Here is a 21,312-nt window from a genome sequence, read left to right as displayed (position 1 = left end):
GGTTCGCTGGTTCGGATCCCGGGCGCGCACAGACGCACTGCTTGGTAAGCCATGCTGTGGCGGCGTCCCATATAAAGTGGAGGAAGATAGGCCCAGATGTTAGCCCAGGGCCGTCTTCCTCAGCAAAAAAAGAGGAGGATTGGCGGATGTTAGCTCAGGGCCGATCTCCTCACAAAAAAAAAAAAAAAAGCCTCTTTTTTGGCACCAGACCACTACAAATAGGTAACAAGTATTGTGGCAAGGCAATAATACATTTCTAGAGAAAAGGTCAATAATACTTATTTCATGTCTCCTCAAATACTAAAGACAACTTAGACCAGGATCAGTAACATAATAATTTTCATTATTATTATTGTGTAATATACTCATTGTTTCTAAAACTAATATAAAGTCTTTAAATTAATGATGTTTTTTGAGGAACATAACAATTGTAATCATTTTTTGTGTCCATGTGCATATTTTTAAGCATAGTAAATGCTTTGCTTAGTCCTATATGTTACAATCTCGTATCTTTAACGTCAGTATTTCTACCATATCATTTTGAATATATAATGAGATATGTAATCATCCAAATCTCTTCCGTAAGATAAGGAAGGTAATGCTCCGAGAAATTAAGGAGCTGGTAGAAAGTCACATACCTCATGTATGACATTTAGATTTGGATCCAAGTTTCTCAACTCCTTATAACAGATATTTATCATTTTCTTACAGATAGCAATGCTTCTTTAAAGAGTGACACATGGTTGAGAAATTTTCTGAGTATAAAACACAATTGCAGAAAGAAACTGTGTTTTGCCTTATAGATATTTATGGATGTCCGGAAGAGTTAAATATGCATCTATCCTTTTCTTGATCATTTTCTCAACTGTTTAGACAAGAACAAAGAAGAATGGATAGAGGAAATTGCTCCTCTTTGACTGAATTCATTTTCGTGGGAATTACCAACAACCCTGGGATGAAAGTGACCCTATTTGCTGTGTTTCTAGTTATTTATCTCATTGATCTCCTGGCAAATCTTGGAATGATCATTTTAATTAGAAAGGATTCCCAGCTGCACACACCAATGTACTTTTTCCTCAGCCACCTCTCTTTCTGTGACCTCTGCTACTCCACAGCAGTTGGGCCCAAGATGCTAGTGGACCTCATTGCCAAGAACAAATCAATCCCTTTCTATGGCTGTGCTCTGCAGTGGTTGATCTTCTGTGTCTTTGCAGATTCTGAGTGTCTACTGCTGGCAGTGATGGCCTTTGATCGGTACAAGGCCATTAGCAACCCCTTGCTCTACACAGTCAACATGTCCAGCAGAGTGTGTTCCCTGCTCATGGCTGGGGTTTATCTGGTGGGAATGGCAGATGCTTTGATACACACGACATCAACATTCCGCTTATGTTTCTGTGGGTCAAATGAGATTAAGCATTTCTTCTGTGATTTACCACCACTTTTTGTCCTTTCCTGCTCTGATATACAGGTCAATGAGCTGGTGTTATTCACCATTTTTGGCTTCATTGAACTGAGTACCATTTCAGGAGTTCTTGTCTCTTATTGTTATATTATCCTGTCAGTCTTGAAGATCCACTCTGCTGAAGGGAGATTCAAAGCTTTCTCCACATGCACCTCCCACTTAACTGCTGTGGCAATTTTCCAGGGAACTCTGCTCTTCATGTATTTCAGGCCAAGTTCTTCCTACTCTCTAGATCAAGACAAAATAACTTCATTGTTTTACACTCTTGTGATTCCCATGTTAAACCCTCTGATTTACAGCCTACGGAACAAAGATGTGAAAGATGCCCTGGAAAAACTGGAAACTAAAAGTTTGTTTTGAATATTTGTATTGTACATGCACACAAACACATATTGTTGTTATTATTTTTGCAAAATTATATGGCATGATACAAGAAAAACAAAGTTATCTCAAATACTTGGAATTAATACTTTGTATTTATTTTAAAGCTCAAACATAATAATATTCAGGTCCCCAAACATGCCATACTTTATGATGTGTCTAGAATTTATATATGACACTTGCTCCTTGTTTGAAATCTTTCCTGACTTTTCTAACTTTGCCAAATTTTTGTTAGTTTGAACATTAATTTATTACAAGAAATTAATTGTGTGTTTACTAAGTGAACTTTGAGCTTTTAAATGCTTTGTATTCCGTGGTACATCCAGTAGTTTCTATACCAATGAATCCTATAATCTAGTGGAAGTAATTGACATGAATTGACTAAGTATTCAAATAATTCATATTAAGCCTCAAGATATTATCAAGCAAAAACTGGGGGCTTTATATACAATGTAAAATGTCTAAATCTAATATAAAACAAAGCCTTTGTTGGATGGTGATATTGAGTCTCAGATCTATAAAGATACAAGTTGGGAGAGGAAAAGATAGTAGACAGAGGGTCTGATAATTAGAGAGGTCTTGAGGTGGACAAGTCCATGACTCTTTAGAGGTAAAAAGTCATGGTTGCTACAACATGGATGAATCTTGAGGGCGTTATGCTAAGTGAAAAAAGTCAGACAGAGAAAGACAAATACTGTATGATCTCACTTATATGTAGAATCTAAACATACTGAACTCGTAGAAACAGAGAGTAGAATGGTGGTTGGAACGAGATGGGGGTTGGAGGAAATGGAGAGATGTTGGTCAAATGGTGCAAACTTTCTGTTATAAGATCAATAAGTTCTGGGGATATAATATACAGCATGGCGAGTGTAGTTAAAAATACTGTATTGTTGGGCCACCCTGTGGCTTAGCGGTTAAGTGCACACGCTCCACTCCTGGCGGCCCTGGTTCGGATCCCGGGTGCATACCTATGCACCGCTTCTCCGGCCATGCTGAGGCGGTGTCCCACATACAGCAACTAGAAGGATGTGCAACCATGATATACAACTATCTACTGGGGCTTTGGGGGAAAAAACGAGGAGGATTGGCAATAGATGTTAGCTCAGACCCGGTCTTCCTCAGCAAAAAAAAAAAGAGGAGGATTAGCATGGATGTTAGCTCAGGGCTGATCTTCCTTACACACACACAAAAAATACCGTATTGTATACTTGAAATTTGCTAAGAGGGTAGATCTTAAATGTTCCCAACACAACAAAATAATGGTAACTATGTGAGGTGATGGGTTGTTTAACAAGGTAGAGTGGTAATCATTTCACAAATTATCCATATATCAAAACATATTTTGTACACCTTAAACATACCTGATGTTATTTGTCAATTTTATCTCAATAAAGTTGGAAAAAATGAAGAAGCAAATAATTCCAATTGGTTTGACTATAAAGAGCAATGAAAAGGGTAAAGTACATCACTGTGTTGTAATTATCAACAATCAACTCCTCCAATAACCCTCCAGGAAAATTTCCTTCTCTTCTTTCCCCTTGTCAGCTCCGATTAAATGTCCTGTTCTGTAGCTAATGGTCAACAATCTTTTTTAAGTATTGTTTTAATATCATCATGTTGATTAAATCACTGCCTCCAGTATGAGATTTAGAGCATGCTTTTCTCAAGGACTGAGCTTCCATCCCTTATCCAAAGCCCTGCATAGTGTCTGGGACACAAAATGGGAAAACAAACAAATAATAAATTAAAAACACCAGGTCACACTGTTGCTTGCCTTTTAGAAGTTAGTAACACAATTAAATGAGGGTACAGTATGTAGCTTGAATACATATGTATGTATATATATACGTATGTGTATATATATATATATATATATATATATATATATACAAAACTTTTAAGAAAGTACATGGGGTCAGACCAATGGCCTAGTGGTTAAGTTTGTGTGCTCCTCTTCCACAGCCCTTAGTTCGCAGGTTTGAATCCTGGGCATGGACCTATGCACCACTCATCAAGCCATGTGTGTCAGTGTCTCATATACAAGGTAGAGGAATATGGGCACAGATATTGGCTCCGGGCTACTCTTCCTCAGCAAAGAGAGGAGGATTGGCAACAGATTTTGGCTCAGGGCTAATCTTCCTCAGCAAAAAAAGAAAAAAAAAATAGTGTGCAAATGGTTGTGGATACTAAGGACTAAAAAGACCTACATATTAATCACACTGGAAGTAAAGAGCATTTGTCTTTGTATATTCCTAATATTTGTCTATTTCATCTGTCTCTGCTGTAGTTTCTGATGGTTAAAGCATTAATTCAGCTGTTGAGACAACATGGATATGGCCACGTATTTCAAGGACCACATGCCCTTAGAACTGAAGGGAAGTCTTAATTATCCATTACAATTGTCAAAGTTAAAAGCCAAGGAATGTCTTAGCTTTTTTATCAGCTATTTTAAAATGCCTTTGTGACAAAACATTTCAGAATAGAAGTGAAACCCAAGAGGATCCTCTGCTTTCCAAGGGGGCATTTGTTGAACGCTGTGACTTGTCACTAGGTATCATGCTAGGAAAAACCTATGAGCAGTATATTTCTTTTTGATAAAAGGCTTTAATCTGTACAATACTTCTCAATTGTACAATGTTTTCCGTCTGTACAATATTTTCTCAATTGACACATACTCTTTTGAAATTGTTACTAATGAGCAGCAGCATGGAAGAAAGCATTGTTTGAAATATATAAATCCAAGAAAAATAGAGTGTCAGTGGATGGCTATTCAATTAGAGGATGTAGACATGTAATCTTATGAATATACCTCCCTCTGTTTGACCGCTATATCTTAGAGCAGCTGAGGACTGATTGGATCTACATATTGACTGTTTTATCAGATCTAGTTGGTGTGAACTAAGAAATAGGAAATTTTAAACCCAATGAATGGAATTATAAAAATAAAATTGACTGATTCAGTTAATTGTGGGCTTCCTTTCCTTGATTTTGAAGCCAGCTAGATAGTACAGATTTCAGAAGGCCAAATACTTATAAATATGACCCTTTTTCGTGACATGTTATCAAAATTCAGAATCTTATAGACACTTCAATATGTGGATATACAACTTTATTACTACTCAAGGATATGAAAATGAGTATCTAAATGGAGTATTATGACTCAAAACAGAATGGGAAAAATGTAAACAATTGAAATATCAAGTATTGGTACAGATGTGGAACAACTGAGGATCTTACACACTGAGAGTAGAAATGAGAATTGGCATTTTATTTTGTAAAATGTAATCTTGTGTCTACTATAGCTGGACATGTAAATGTCCTCTGACCTAGAATTTCTATTCCTAGATCTATATCAACGTGAAATGAGTGGCTATGTCCACTCAAAGACATGTACAAAAATATTCACCACTGCGTTATTTACAATAGTACAAAACTGACACCTACTCAAATTTTTATCAACATAATAGTACAGGTGTTGACAAATTTTTTCTTAAACTGTTAAATATTGTATATTTTAGGTGTTACAGGGCATAAACTCTTTGTCACAACCACTTAGGATTGTCCATGTATCACAAAAAAAACCCTCAATCATACATAAGTAAGGTGGTGTGTCCCAAGTCCCATAAAACTTTATGTGCCATAGTTTGGTGGCTCCTGTTCTAGATTAGATAAATAACTTTATGGTAATTTTGTACATTGGAAAACTACACAGCAATGAAGATGAATGAACTACCCCACGTGTAACAACATGGAGAAATCTCACAAACATAAGTTGAGTAAAATAAGCAAGACAAAAAAGTGTAAGTGCTGCATAATTTTACTACCATATACTACAAAAACTTAGAAACTAACCTACCACATTGGACATTAATTTGTGCTGGGTGTGGGGATGATTTCTGAGATACTAGACATGTTTTTTTTTTTTTGGCCTGGTTCTAGTTGAAGAGAATCTTTTACTTCTGAAAACTTACTTCCAGTATACTTCTTTAAATAAAATTTTCTATATGTATATTATACTCAATAGATTTTCCAAAATCAAAGTATATTCACTATCAGATTGTAAGCCACCACAGGATTTTATTTTTCAAGTCCTTGTACACCATAAGTACTCATAATATATTTGTAAAATTAATGTAGTGCACTTATTTCATAGACTGTCTCAATACACAATCTTTATGTAACCTAAAGTGCTTCTTTGCTTGTAGAATAACCATGTCTTCATCCACCCACAGGCACTACTAGTCTTTCCTCCAGCAGCGTGGAAATTTAGTGTGTTTTGGTACCAATATCATGAAATAAAAACTGTGTCATAATAGTGTTTCAGGAACACACAACTATTTTCGGAAGAATATGATCTTCTAGGTAAACATTTGCTTACACAGTATTGTTGCAGTGTCACCAAGGGTACCTGGAAACCCCTACATACAGGTAAATTTTTCTCACTTCCTTCTATCTGAAGTATAAATGTCTTTCTCCTAAAGACATTTTTTTAATTATTTGTAGTTCCATTCTTTTTTTTTTATAATTTATTTATTTTTTTTCCCCCCAAAGCCCCAGTAGATAGTTGTATGTCATAGCTGCACATCCTTCTAGTTGCTGTATGTGGGACACGGCCTCAGCATGGCCGGAGAAGCACTGCGTCAGTGCGCACCTGGGATCCGAACCCAGGCCGCCAGTAGCAGAGCGCGTGCACTTAACCGCTAAGCCACGGGGCCGGCCCTGTAGTTCCATTCTTAATGAAAAAGAAATCCCTTGGGAATTAAATTAGTTCATCCAGTTTGTAATAATAATGTAGCTGGATGACTCAGGTTTAAATCGTTGGAGGGAGTTGATTGAAGGGAACGTAGTCTACATGTTCTGGAAGAACAGCCCTGTCTAAGAAGCTAAAGTTAGGTCTTAGTTGATCAAAATGTAACCTGAGAGATTTTCACATCCCTGAACACAGGGAAGCAACTGAGGGAAAAAAATTGATTTGAAAGTACTCAGGAGAAAGGACCAAGAAAAATCCTACATCCTTAAAATATGTACCAGAGAAGTAAACAGTGGTAGTAAACGCCTTGGGTAGCACAAATGCAACAGTTTCTTGAGTTTAACTGGTGGACAATTTTTAGCAATTCATTATATAGTTTGAGCTTTGCTTTAACAATATCTCCTACAGCAGTACGTTTGGTATCTTAGTACTGGGAACATCACATAAAGAATGACATTGAAATATATGAAAGCATTAAAAATTGTTGCTAAGAATCATCTCCAAAATTTAAAAATGTACTAATGTTACTAATTTTAGTCTGATGAGTTTTATAGCTTTATAGAAAGCAAGGGAGGAAAACAACAACAAACAAATAAAAGAAACAAACAGAAAAAACAGAAGAAATCCTATGTCCCTGCTAACGTCCAGGTGAGGTTTTGAAGAAACAGGAAAGAACCTGTAATGCTCTGCAGCATAAACTAGTACATGCCTAATGCATCTTACTTTCTCCTCCCCCTCAAGTTTTGCATTTACTGGCTTAGTGGCAATTAAATTAACTATATCAAGACTCAGAAAATACAGCTGATGTGAATTATTATTATTCATGAAATATCAATCAACAGTAGACATTCAACGAACACATAGTTGTCTTGATTTACGTATTGTAAAATATCACTCAGAACATGGCCAATACAGAGAGTATCCCCCAGGGCTGCCATGATGCACAATCTCAGGGGTCACCAATTTTCTTATTTTCTAGTTACTCCCTGGAACTGTACAATGCCACGACCCTCCACTTTTACCCCACATGACTTTCTCTTCCCACAAAGGTTAACAGTGTTCAAATGTTTCATTGCAATAAATTAAACAGACCACTTCCACATCTGGTGACCCTTCTTTTTACACTTCCCTCTGTTATCAATCACCAAGGTTGAAATCCTGCTTTGTATTAGAGGTGATACTTAGATGGTCTCTCAGTGGCTTAGAACTCTAAAAATCTGGGGACCACTTATTTTGTAAATTTTCAAATGAGACTTTCATGTAAACACACTTGAGTGTTTCATGATATTAACCAAGATAATTATTTCTTAAGATGGATTTATTTCATTACATTTTCATCAGAAACCTATTGAGAGCAAGTGCTTTGCAACCAGGAAAGCCTAATATCTGTGAGAGTCTAGATGTCAATGTCTGCATCTGTTTAAGGAGGTCGTTAATAATCACTTAGAATACATTAGAAAATATATTAAATATGCGATATTTTATAATAATGAAAGAGATAATATACGAAAACTCCTAGCATTTGGTAACAACTCCAAAATTGTCTCTTCTTGTCCCTCAAGTACATTTCTGAGGATTTCCATAAAGAAACATTGGATATGATGAATTATACATGCACACTTTCACTCATTTTAGAGTTGTTTGCGATATAAAGGGTGGTATATGCATATTTTTGTGTATAAATTTTCCATCTTTCCACTAAAACCATGTTGAAAAAAGCAAAACAGGTATGAATAATTGTATATAAACCAGAGGATGAATGAAATAAATGAGTATATATCAATGGAAAGAAACACAATGCCTCTGTTCACAATATTTTATATATAAATGTGTTTATTATAGTCTCTTTTTTGCTTGAAAATCTGATAATATATACAAGAAAACATGGTTATCTCTAGGCAGTGTGATTTCAGTTGACTTTTCCTATCTTTATATAAAATCTTCCTTAATTGTCACAATGTGTTTAATGCGAGTGTGCATGTTCATGTGCATTTGTGTGCTTAATATCATGGAATTAAAATAATATACCTATATCAGGATTGGTGAAACATAAATAATAAATGTTTGTTGAGTGGAGATCGTGACCTGTTTTTAATCAGGTAAAAGACTGAACATCTGTGCAGACAGGAACAAAAGAACAATGGGGAATAGTCTATACTTCTTTCTCAATAACGCCACCTATATGAAGCATCAGAAGATAAACCATACGATTATATCTGTCACTTATTTTTGAGAATAAAATATTGAAAATCCCGGGGACCAGACACAGCGATAGATATATAATCTACGCTATTCAAGACACGACAATGAAACCCCCAAGCAGGCAGATAGAGCCGCGTACAAGAAAAACACCACCGGTTCAGCTGCAGGTCCTAATAATTTTTTGTGTTTTCTTATTTATATTTATTTTTTCTTAGTTATTTTCTTCGTTTCACTAAAACAAAAGATTTCACCTCTTGTGAACAAAGATGCATCATTTATTGTGGAGAAAAATCTTAATTATTTACATGTTTTTACCACATAGTGAATTAAGGTAGACTTTAGAGATGGAAGTGTTAAGCGCCACTGAATGAAGTGGTCTACTCTCTTCCTACTTAGTTTCAAAAAGAAATAATACAGTATTAGTCATTTTCTATTCCAGTAGACTTTTCTCCAGTTAAAAACAGACACATATTATTTTTTGTAATAAAGATATGAACTCAAAATAAGGGCTTCGTAGTGATGCTGTATTTACTGCTTGTTCACAAATTTTAAAAGCAATAACTATCTTTTAAATTATGGTCATAAATGATGTTTGATTTGAATTCATGATATATATACACACACACATATATATGTGTACACATATACATGTAGTGCTCCCTAATTGTGTGTGTGTGTGGTATAGAATTAGGTATAAACATTACCCTGCCAATTATTAAGCAGAGTCAAAGTAATACTGTTACAGTTACACATATAAACGTACCAAAATGAATACAACCCAGCTTCTTCCACCTCAATTCAACGTGTGTCCATGCGGATAGAACCAGACACTCACACACATATGCATAGGATATACACATGTATACACATACATGCATTTTGTTCCTGGTGAGCAAACAATGCAGGTTACTATTATTTTTCTTCTAACGTCAAGTGATAAAATTGCCACACCGCATGCAAATCTGTGTCGCAGGGGTGATTCTTTTTCTCCAGCCCTTCTCAAGCTGTAAGGTTACTACTTGAATATAATGTCAACAAAAAAGTCTCTGGAAAACAGGAATTTTGTCAAAGGAAAGTTTTATTGCCTTTGCATCAACAGTTTCCAAACCAGGGAGATGCAGCATTGGGGCAAACTGAACGTAGACTCCGAAGAGGGGAAGGCGCAGCCAAGCTTTCAAAGGTTAACATCACAGAAGCCACAGGCACATTTTAGCAATTCCTCTACTAGCTTCTCCTCACATGGAAACCATTGTCTTGTGCTGATTGGTTGCTGGGTTAAGACGAGGCTATATTGGGTTGAGCAACCCAGATACAGAAGGAAACATTAGGTTTCAAGTACGACTGAGGTTTTTCTGAGAACAGAATATGTGACTACACCTCTGTCCAGTTATGGCCACTTGACTCTGTTTTGTTTTTAGGTCCCAGTTAGCCACATAGAATCCATTTTGTTTCTCTGGATCATTCAGTTTTAGGAGGTTTCTAATTTTGTCTCTTTCCTCAGTAACATGTCTCTGAACTGCTATTGTGGTGTCACCCATTTGCTGTAGAGAGTTAATAAAATGATTCTTAAGGGAACTTTAATGCATCATCAATCCTTATTTATAAAAATATCTTGGTTTTGCCTCGCTAAACAGAGAGGAAACTATAAGGTGAATTGTGATGACTCTAACACTAGTGAGTCCATCATCATTTTAAAAGTGAAGATATATCACAGGTGTGAGATCAGTACAATTTTTCCCATTTTCCATTTCCAAAGACTGTTAACGGAATCTAGGTATTCCCGCAAACTAAACCAGTGTTCATTATTAGTTCAATATAAGAATTAGTTTTAGACACTGATTTCTGAATCTGTTCGTCTTTCATACTGGGTTTTTGGTATTCCTTTATAGCCTTTTCGTACTGGAAATTTTCCTGTGAATTATCCAGACCAATTACTTCTGCTAAGGAAACTAAAAAATAGAGCATTTGGATGAATCAAAGACTCAGCGCTAGTTAGTTGAAGAATTGAGTCTAGAAATAGGCTTCCTTTGCTTCTATGGTGTCCATATAGAGAATGACATGGGATAATTTTATGAATGTGAAGCTATTAGTTGAAAGAAATGTACTAGTTTCTTCTCTTTCAGCTCTCTTTCTGCCAAATATCCTTTGTTACGCCATCACCAAAATAAAAACAATGAGCGTATCCATCCCCTCCCAAAATTTCCTTGTATTTCCTTTTCATCCCTCTTTTTCACCCCATGGCAAGTAACGACCATTATGTATTTTGTCACTATAAGGTTCGTTTGCATTTCATATAATTTTGTGTAAATGGAATTCTATGTTGTGTACTATCTCATATGTGGCTTCTTCCGCTCACCATAATTAGTTCGAAATTCATGAATGTTGTTGCAGGGTTCAACAGTGTATTGATTTTATTGATGACTGTTATTCCAGGGACTGGATATACCACAATTTGTGTAATCATTCACCTATTGATAAACATTTGAATTGTTCCCAGTGTTTTGGCTATTACGAATAAAACTGCTATAGACATTCATGTACAAATCATTGTATGGACATATGATTTAAATTCTCTTGGATAAAATCCAGGAATAAAATAGTTGGATTATAATACAGGCATATATTTAACTTTCTAAGAAACTGTCAAATTGTTTTTCAAAGTGATTGTAGCATTCTACATTCCCCACTACAGTGTACGAGTGCTTAGGTTCCACAACTTCTTTCCTAACGTTTGGTGTGATCAGAATTTCTAATTTTAGCTCATCTAGTAGATGTGTCATGTTATCTCATAGTAGCTTTAATTCTCATTTCTCTAATGACTAATTGTGCTAAGCACATTCTTATGTGTTAATTTGCCGTTTATATATCTTCTTTGATAAATTGTCTATTCAAATCATTTCCCGTTTTTACCATTTTTCTTGGGTTGTGTTTTTTTTTTATTATTTATTAGTTTTATTTATGTATTCTGGGTATAAGTTCTTTGTCAGACATATTGTTTGAAAATATTTTCTTCAGTCTTTGGAGATATACATATATGACATAATAGTAAAAATAAATGCTTCCTGAAAAATAATTCTCTCTGGTTATATTCTCTCTACACAATTTTAGTTATCTTTTGCTATATAAACAGTACATGACTGGGGCCGGCCCGGTGGCTTAGCGGTTGAGTGCGCAGGCTCCGCTGCTGGTGGCCCGGGTTTGGATCCCAGGCGCGCACCGACGCACCGCTTATCCGGCCATGCTGAGGCCGCGTCCCACATACAGCAACTAGAAGGATGTGCAACTATGACATACAACTATCTACCAGGGCTTTGGGGGAACAAAAGGAGGAGGATTGGCAATAGATGTTAGCTCAGAACCGGTCTTCCTCAACAAAAAGGGGAGGATTAGCACAGATGTTAGCTCAGGGCTGATCTCTGTCACACAAAAAAAAAAAAACAAAAAAAAACAGTACATGACTTAAAACAATGATCATTGGGCAAGTCTTCTGTTCTTCCTCGTGTTGACTGAGGTCACAATGAAGTATTCAGTTGAAAGTTGGGCTAGGCTGTAGGGTCTCTCATAACTGGCACCAGGATGAGATGACTTGAAAGATCAACTCAGCTGGCCCCCTACCCTCTCCAAGTAGTCTCAGAGCCTTTCACATGGTTTATCCAGAAGAATAGTTGGACTTCCTACATGACAGCTCATGGCTTTCAGCAAATGCACCTTGAAGGCTAGACTCACAAGTGACATCAGTAATTCTGCCTATTTCTGTTGATTAAAGCAGTTAAAGGACAGCAAAAATTCAAGGGAAGGTAAATAGGCACTGTGTCTCCAAGGAAAATGTGTAAAAAAGTGTACAATCATCTTTAATCTGCCCAAGCTATCATCAGCCCATTGTAGGACTCTGAAATTTCTCATTTCAGATTGTTTTATTAATAGTTTATAACACTTTAAGTAAATACATAAGTATTATGTAATCTCTTTTTACTCTTTGTTTTGCACATACTTACAAAGCCACTGAATGAAGCAGTACTTGAACAGCACATGTGTAGAAGCGAGAGTGACAGGCATTTCAATCATTATTGTCATTGTGAAAGCAGGGTTAGCTCTGGGGCCTTGGGAAGTAGCCTGGTCACATTAAATTGCAAGATAGCAGACCAAGATTCAAGAAGTATAGAGAATTCCATTGTTATCTCTTGGGGAGTATTTGTGGAGATATAAAATTCAAACACAGCAATTTTCAATTTCTTAAAGAACTAGTATAGAGAGCAGCAAACTAAATTTATTTTCAGAAAAAAGTAGAACTCTTTTTTTCAGAAAAATGGTTATTCATGCAAACTTTTTAAACGAATCATTCTTGCATATATGAGCCATATTAGTAAAAAAAAATTCCCCAAACCAATATATTTCTGTTCTTTGTACACCACTCTCTACTCCAAGTAACCTGAAATATTTAACAATAAATATTTGGTAAGCGATAACTTTTGCAAATCCTTGTACTAGTGACTTCAGGGATACAAAAAATAAGCATAGAATTTATTCCCAAAGACTTAAAGATAGTAGAGAAATTCTTAAATGAAAAAAATAAACAACTCAATAAAGAGTATATTAAGTGTAGAAAATGTGATAGAGTCGTAAAATCAACGAAGTAGAGATAGCTGACATGTGTTTAGGGGACGGGAATAAGACAATGCTTTTAAAGAAACTGACCCATATAGTTTCCCTTGACATGAATGTTTAAACATCATTATTTGTAATATCGAAATAGTAGAAACAACCCAAATGTACACTAATTGATGAATGGATAAACAAAATGGGTTATATTCATAAAATGAAATTTTATTCAGGCATAAAAAAGAAAATTCTGACATCTGCTAAAACATGGATGAACCTTTAAAATATGCTAAATGAAAGGACCCCAACACAAAGAAAAACCACCTATTGTATGAAGTCATTTATATGAGATATCCAGTATAGACAATCATATATAGTCAGAAATAGATTAGTGGTTGCTGGGGGTTGAGGGGAGGCGAGAAGCAGAAGTGACTGCTAATGGGTATGAGTTACTTATTGGGGTGATGAAAAGGTTTCGGAAATAGGTTGTGATGGCTGCACAACCTTGTGAATACACAAAAAAACCAAAAAGTGTACACTTTGAAAGGGTAAATTTTATAGCTGATAGAATTATATCTCAATAAAAATAGTACCATAAAAGAACAGTAATATTCCTAAATGAAGTGGTGAAGGTGAATGTTTCAAAAATGGAAGAAATAAAATGAATACTAGAAAGGAGATGCACATTACTAAGTAGGGGATATTTTTGTATTTTATTGAATTTCTGCTTTGACTAGAGACAGAGTGTATAGATTCAGTGTAAACATGAAGCTTAACATAAAATAATTTGCAATTTTCTTCCTGTCTGAGCAATGTGTTGACAATAGTGAAGAAATAAAGCTCAGGTTTTGATAAAGCAGTTGCTGTACTCACAGGGGAAAAGACAGAACAGAAAATGTAGTTAATCACGCTAGCACACACTGAAGCCTGAGGGTAGAAGCCTCAGAGATTTAAGTCCCAAATGCTACCAGGGAAAATAAAGTGCCATCTGCCTATTTTCAGTCACCCTTAGCAAGTACAGAAAGACCTGCTCATCTCAGGTAGGTTTCCGAGTCTCTAAATTTAAGCATATACAAGAAAACATTACATTAAAACATGAGAGATTTGTGAAGCAAACCATTTATGCCTGCTTACTCAGTTTAATAAACTCAGCCTTCTAATGTCCAAAAAATAATATTTTCTTCTTAGAACTGGAAGAATCCATCTGAACTTAATAGTATCCATAAAATAATGGTTTTAATTATTTTATTTTAATCTAGATTCACAGGAAAGTATTTACTTTGTTTATCATCAGGGAGGTATATACATGACTTTAGTTTTTTTTGGTTTTATTTCAAAAATAATTTAGGTACCACGTTACAAATAGCAACACGAGCAAACTCAACTTCATCCGAACCACATGCCATATTTACTGAAATCCCCAAAATACATCCAACACTGACATTCTGTTCTCATATATCAACAGTCGTATATACATGCAAACATATGACACATAGGAACACACGTAAACAAGAAGAGAAGCTTATATGTCTCAGGAGCATTTATTGTCCCTCAGCTCATCTCTGTTTTTTAATGTAAAAGTCCATTTAAAATCCAAAGAGATGCAAATGTATGCCTTAAATTCTATTGTTTTCACTTTCTTTTTTTTTTTAACACTTTTCTTTGGTCAAAACCTTCTCCTTGGCACCAGACCACTCTCACAAATAGGTAATGAGTATTGTGGCAAACCATAAACATTTTGAGAGAAGATATCAATAATACTTATCTCATGTCTCATCAAATACTTAAGACAACTTCGAACAGGAGCAGTGACATGGTAATTTTTATTATTACTATTGTGTGATATGTTCATTGTTTCTAAAACTAATGCAAAGTCTTCAAATCAACTATGATTTTTGAGGAACATAACAATTGTAATAGTTTTTGTGTCCATATGAATATTTTCAACCATAGAAAATGCTTAATCCCACATCTTACAACCTGGTCTCTCTAACATCAGTGTTTCTACCATATCATTTTGAATACACAATTAGATATAAATTCATCTAAATTTCTTCCTTGGGATAAGGAAGGTAACGCTCAGAGAAATTATAGAGCTTCTAGAAAGTCATATACTTCAGTAATGACATTTAGATTTAAATCAAAGTTTCTCGACTGCCTGTACCAGATATTTTTTATTATTGTCTTACAGATAGCATAAGACTGGGTATGTGACTGAGTAATTTTCTGAGCATTAAAAAACAGTTACAGAAAGAAATCATTTTCTGCCTTACAGATATTTTGTAGATGTCCAGAAGAGTTAAAATATGACTATCATTTTCTTGATTATTTTCTTACAAATTTGGGCAAGAACAAAGAAGAATGGAGAGAGAAAATTGCTCCTCTTTGACTGAATTCATTTTCTTGGGAATTACTAATAACCCTGGGATGAAAGTGACCCTATTTGCCATGTTTCTAGTTATTTATCTCACTAATCTTCTGGCAAATCTTGGGATGATCATTTTAATTAGAATGGATTCCCAGCTGCACACACCAATGTACTACTTCCTCAGCCACCTCTCTCTCTGTGACCTCTGCTATTCCTCAGCAATTGGACCCAAGATGCTGGTGGACCTTTTAGGCAAAAACAAATCAATCCTCTTCTATGGCTGTGCTCTGCAATTCTTTGTCTCCTATACCTTTGCAGATTCTGAGTGTCTACTGCTGGCAGTGATGGCCTTTGATCGGTACAAGGCCATTAGCAACCCCTTGCTCTACACAGTCAACATGTCCAGCAGAGTGTGCTCCCTGCTCATGGCTGGAGTTTATCTGGTGGGAATGGCAGATGCTTTGATACACATGACATTAACATTCCGCTTATGTTTCTGTGGGTCAAATGAGATTAACCATTTCTTCTGTGATGTCCCTCCTCTCCTATTGCTCTCATGCTCAGATACAGAGGTCAATGAGTTAGCAATATTTACTATTTTTGGCTTCATTGAACTAAGCGCCATTTCAGGAGTTCTTGTCTCTTATTGTTATATCATCCTGGCAGTGATAAACATCCACTCTGCTGCGGGCAGTTTCAAAGCTTTCTCCACCTGCACCTCCCACTTAACTGCTGTGGCCATTTTCCAGGGAACTATTCTCTTCATGTATTTCAGGCCAAGTTCTTCCTACTCCCTAGATCAAGACAAATGACCTCACTGTTTTACACTCTTGTGATTCCCATGTTAAACCCTCTGATTTATAGCCTACGGAACAAGGATGTGAAAGAGGCCCTAGAAAAATTGAAAAGTAAAGGATGGTTTTAAATATTTATATTATGCCTATGCACACAGACACATTTAGTGATTGTCATTTTCATAAAATTATATAATACAATAGATGGGAAACATAATTTTCTCACATATTTAAATGAGTGAGTATCCGTACTGAAGCCCAAAATAATAAAAGGCTGCAGCCCCCTAACCTGTTGTCATTCACTATGGTCTTGAATTTATTTATGATACTCCTTTATAGTGAAAACTAACATGACTTTTCTAATTTTACCATATTTTTATCATTCATTCTTTCATTCAAACATTATTTCAAGAGTACTAAGATTTATCTAGTGTTCACAGAGTGCTTTTTGTGTATTTGGATACTTTGCATTTCATGAGGAATCCAGCAGTTTCCATACTAAGGAATCCTAAAATCTAGAAGAATAAACAAACATATATTAACTAAGTACTCAAATATTTCATAATAAGAGTAAAAGCTTTCATGAAGTAAAAACCTGGGGGTTAAAAATCTAGAAAAAAATTTAGAATCTAGTGTACAGAGGAAAAGCTTCCCTGGATAGAGATACTCAGTCTCAGATCTAAAAAAATGCAAGCTGGAGAAAGGAAAGGATGCTAGACAGAGGGTCTGACAGTCAGAGGTCTTGAGGTGGTCAGTTCTATAACTTCTTAGTATTAAAGAAGTCCAACACGGATAGGTTGTAAAGGGAAATGTAAAGTGTCTTGATAAATTACATCATTGTGCTGTAATTACTAACTATCAACTCCACCATCACTTCCTCCAGGAAGCTTCTCTTCCATTCCTCCCCTCTCTCAGCTCTGGTTAAATGTCCCATTTTGTAGTTTACAGACAATGCTCTCCTTAAAATATTGTTTTAATATCACCCTGTTTATTAAATCATTGTCTCTAATATGAGATTGTAAGCAATCTTTGCTTAAGGATTGAGCATTTCATCCCTATTATACAAAGCACTGCACAGTGTCTGGGACACAAAATGGCAAAATAAACAAATATATAACAAAGTGAAACATCAGATAACATTTTTGATTGCTAATTATATGTCAATAATACAAAATTAACTGAGGATTAATGATACGTGGCTTGATTATATATATTTTATAACTTTTATTAAAGTACATAAATGGTGTGGATACTAAGGTAATGGACTATAGAAATCTACTTATTAATTACACTAGAAGTAAACAACACTCTTTTGTGTACATTCTTGAGTATTTGACTATTTCATCTGTCTCTGCTCCAGTTTCTGACGATTAAAGCACTGATTAGCTTGTTGAGACAACGTGGATACGGCCAGACATGTGAAGGAGCATGTAAGATTCAAGGACTCGCTTAATTATCCGTTACAATTGTAGAAGTTAAAAGTCACTGAATGTCTTAGATTTTCTAGCTACTGTTTTTAAATTCCTGTGTAAGAAAACATTTCTAAATGAAAGTAATGCCCATGAAGATTTTCTGGTTTTCAAAGGGGCATTTGTGGGACACTGTGAGCTCTCACACAGAATCACGCTCAAAAAACCCATAGAGAATTTTTTTTCTCAATAAAAACTTTAAGGCATTTCACTCGTACCATTTTTTCTCAGTTAACACATACTCTTTTGGAAATGTTACTTATGAGCAACAGCATGGTAGAAAACATTTTTTGAAATATATTGTTCAAGAAAAATGGGATGTCAGTGGATTGCCACTAATTTAGAGAAAGTAAACACACAATCTGATTAACTCATCTCCCTCTCTTGTAACTGCTATATATTACAGCATTTAAGGACTGATTTGATCTACATATTGGCTGTTTTATCAGATCTAGAGGGTGTGAACCAAAGAGAAGGAAATTTTAAGCCCTCTAAATGGAATTTGAAAAAGAGAAGCGAATGAGTCAATTAATTTTGGGCTTCCTCTTCTTAAAGTTGTGAGGTTGAATAATAGATTATGGGGAATATTTTTTAGGGAATAATGACTCAAATAGAAGCTTGGGCAGATGGCCTATAATGAGTCTTTGTCTTGGTATTCTACACAAAAAGGAAGCACTACATCAAAAGCCTTTGTACATTCCAGCCGGTCTACTTGAATCCTCATCATCCCCTTCCCTCCTTAGTCACTCTACATCACATCCTTCTCACATGTCCCCAGTGGCTGATGGCAAATATTATTTTCCAAATAAAATATTATTGGGGTCAAGGGGCAGTCTTTATATATTGTGACACAGGAAGCTCCTAAACTGCTCTTCTCCCATGGCCACACCAAATGAAGAGCTACACATGGTACAATTCACTCCAAAGAAATCAGGAAACTAGCTAAGTGACTCTTACACATTGAGCAATGAGAAAATATCCACATTGATACAGGTAAAGAAGGCTCAGACACACTTTCACCATAACTCTCACTCCCAGCTCAGGGACACACATTTGGGAAGGAACAACTAGCTCCTAGCTTCTCCCTGAGGAAGGAACAGTGTGGACCCCACATATAATGTCCCAAATTTTAAGACTCCCAGAGGGACAGCCCTCTAAATCCCCTATCTCTGAAAGCCAATGGCACTTGCATCCATAAGACCCACAAGACTAGAGCAAAAAAAAAAGCAGTTATTAAGGGAAGTCAGCACTGTCTGCAGTTATTATACCAGGGCTTAGAGCAGAGATAGAGGGCAGAAAAACCCATCTCATAGTCTTTCTCTCATTGTTTTGTATTTGCATATTTTAAAAGCTGCTGCCTGAGAGTCAGGCTTCAAATTTAGCATGTGTCTAGGGACTGATTGGGATCCTCCTGGGAGATCGGGAAAGCCTACAGACTTCCCCCAACTCTCTCACTCCTGCCCACCCCAAGTCACTGATATCTCCCTGGCAGGAGCTTGTGTACATGTCTGCACCCGAGCTTTTGTGGCTGCCCCCCAAGGAACATGTCCCCAGATCACCTGACTCTGATGGCCAACAGAGCTTCCATTCAGGAAAGCTACAGAAGACTGAAATCATGTCAAGCATCTTTTCCCATCACAAAGGTATGAAACTAGCAATCAATTAGAAGAGGAAAATTCACAAATATGTGGAGATTAAAGAACATTCTCCTGAACAACTAATGGGTCAGAGAAGAAATTAAAAAAGAACTCAAAAAATATCTTAACAGAAATGAAAATAGAAATACAACATATCGAAAGTTAGAGGATGCAGCAAAAGCAGTTCTAAGAATAAAGTTTATAGTGAGAAATACTTACATTAGAGAAAAAAAGAGATAACTTTGTACCTCAAGGAAATAGAAAAAGAGGAACAAACTAAGCCAAAATTTAACAGAAGAAAGGAAATAAAGATCAGAGCTGAAATAAATGAAATAGAGACTAAAATGACAACAGAAAAGATCAATCAAATTAACAGCTTATTTTTTTAAAGGATAAACAAAATAAACAAATTTTAACTACATTTACCAGCAGAAGAAGAAACAGGACTCAAATAAATAATATTATCAATTAAAGAAGGGACATTACACTTGATACTACGCAAATACAAAGGATCATAAGGGATTACTATGAATGATTACATGCCAAAAAAATCAACAAATGAGAAGAAATTGATAAATTCCTAGAACATAAAACCTACCAAGACAGAGTCATGAAGAAATAGAAAATCTGAGTAGGCCAATTACTAGTAAGGACATTGAATCAACAATCAAAAACTCCCAAAAAAGAAAAGTCTAAAACCAGTTAGCCTTATTGGCAAATTCTACTGAACATTTAAAGAGTTAATACCAATCCTTCTCAAACTCTTCCAAAATATAGAAGAGTAGGCAGTAATTCAAACTCATTTTACGAGGCCATCATTACCCTGGTACAAAAACCAGACAAAGACAATACAAGGAAAAAAAATTAAAGGTCAATTTTCCTGATGAACATAGATGCAAAAGTCCTTAACAAAATATTAGCAAACCAAATTCAATCGTTCATTAAAAGGATCATGCACCATGATCCAGTCGGATTTTCTCCAGGGATGCAAGGATGTTTCAACATCTGCAAATCAATCAGTGTAGTCACCACATTTAAAAAAATGAAAAAAAAAAATCCCATGATCATCTTGATAGATGAAGAAAAAAATCAAGTGACAAAATTCAACATCCTTTCATGATAAAACTCTCAGCAAACTAGGTAGAGAGGGCATTCACCTCAAGATAAATAAAGGTCACATATGACAAGCCCATAGCTAACATCATATTCAACAGTGAAAATGTGAAATCTTTCACTCTAAGATGAGGAACAAGACAAGGTTGCCCAAACTTGCTACATTTATTCAACATACTACTGAAAGTTCTAGCCAGAAAAACTAAAAGAAATAAAAGACATGAAAATGGGGAAGGAAAAAGTGAAATTGTCTCTATTTGCAGACAACATGATATTATACATAGAAAACCCTAAAGACTCCACCAAATAACAATTAGAACTAATAAACAAATTCAGGAAAGTTCTGGATACAAAATCAATATACAAAATCAGTTGCATTTCTACTCATTCACAATGATTTATCAGAAAGAGAAATTAAGAAAAAAAATCCCATTTACAATTGTGTCAAAAGAATAAAGTATTTAGGAATAAATTGAACAAAGGAAGTAAGAGATCTATATACTGAAATCTATAAGATATTGATGGAAGAAATTG

At 35.5% G+C, this 21,312-nt stretch overlaps 2 protein-coding genes across 2 annotated transcripts; both read left to right on the top strand.

Annotated features, from left to right (window-relative positions):
* The first annotated feature begins 886 nt into the window (after positions 1-886).
* LOC131395807 (olfactory receptor 5W2) lies at positions 887-1,822 on the top strand. Its single transcript, XM_058527628.1, has one exon. The coding sequence runs from the start codon at positions 890-892 to the stop codon at positions 1,820-1,822; it is 933 nt and encodes a 310-aa protein (XP_058383611.1). The 5' UTR covers positions 887-889.
* Positions 1,823-15,758: 13,936 nt separating this feature from the next.
* On the top strand, positions 15,759-16,577 carry LOC131395806 (olfactory receptor 5W2-like). Its single transcript, XM_058527627.1, has one exon. It carries the CDS (start codon positions 15,759-15,761, stop codon positions 16,575-16,577), a length of 819 nt encoding a protein of 272 aa, XP_058383610.1.
* The last annotated feature ends 4,735 nt before the right edge of the window (positions 16,578-21,312 follow it).

Source organism: Diceros bicornis, chromosome 31 (assembly GCF_020826845.1).
Source record: "Diceros bicornis minor isolate mBicDic1 chromosome 31, mDicBic1.mat.cur, whole genome shotgun sequence".
Classification (NCBI taxonomy): Eukaryota; Metazoa; Chordata; class Mammalia; order Perissodactyla; family Rhinocerotidae; genus Diceros; species Diceros bicornis.
Note: the sequence above shows the minus strand (reverse complement) of the source record. Positions and strands in the feature narration are given on the sequence as shown.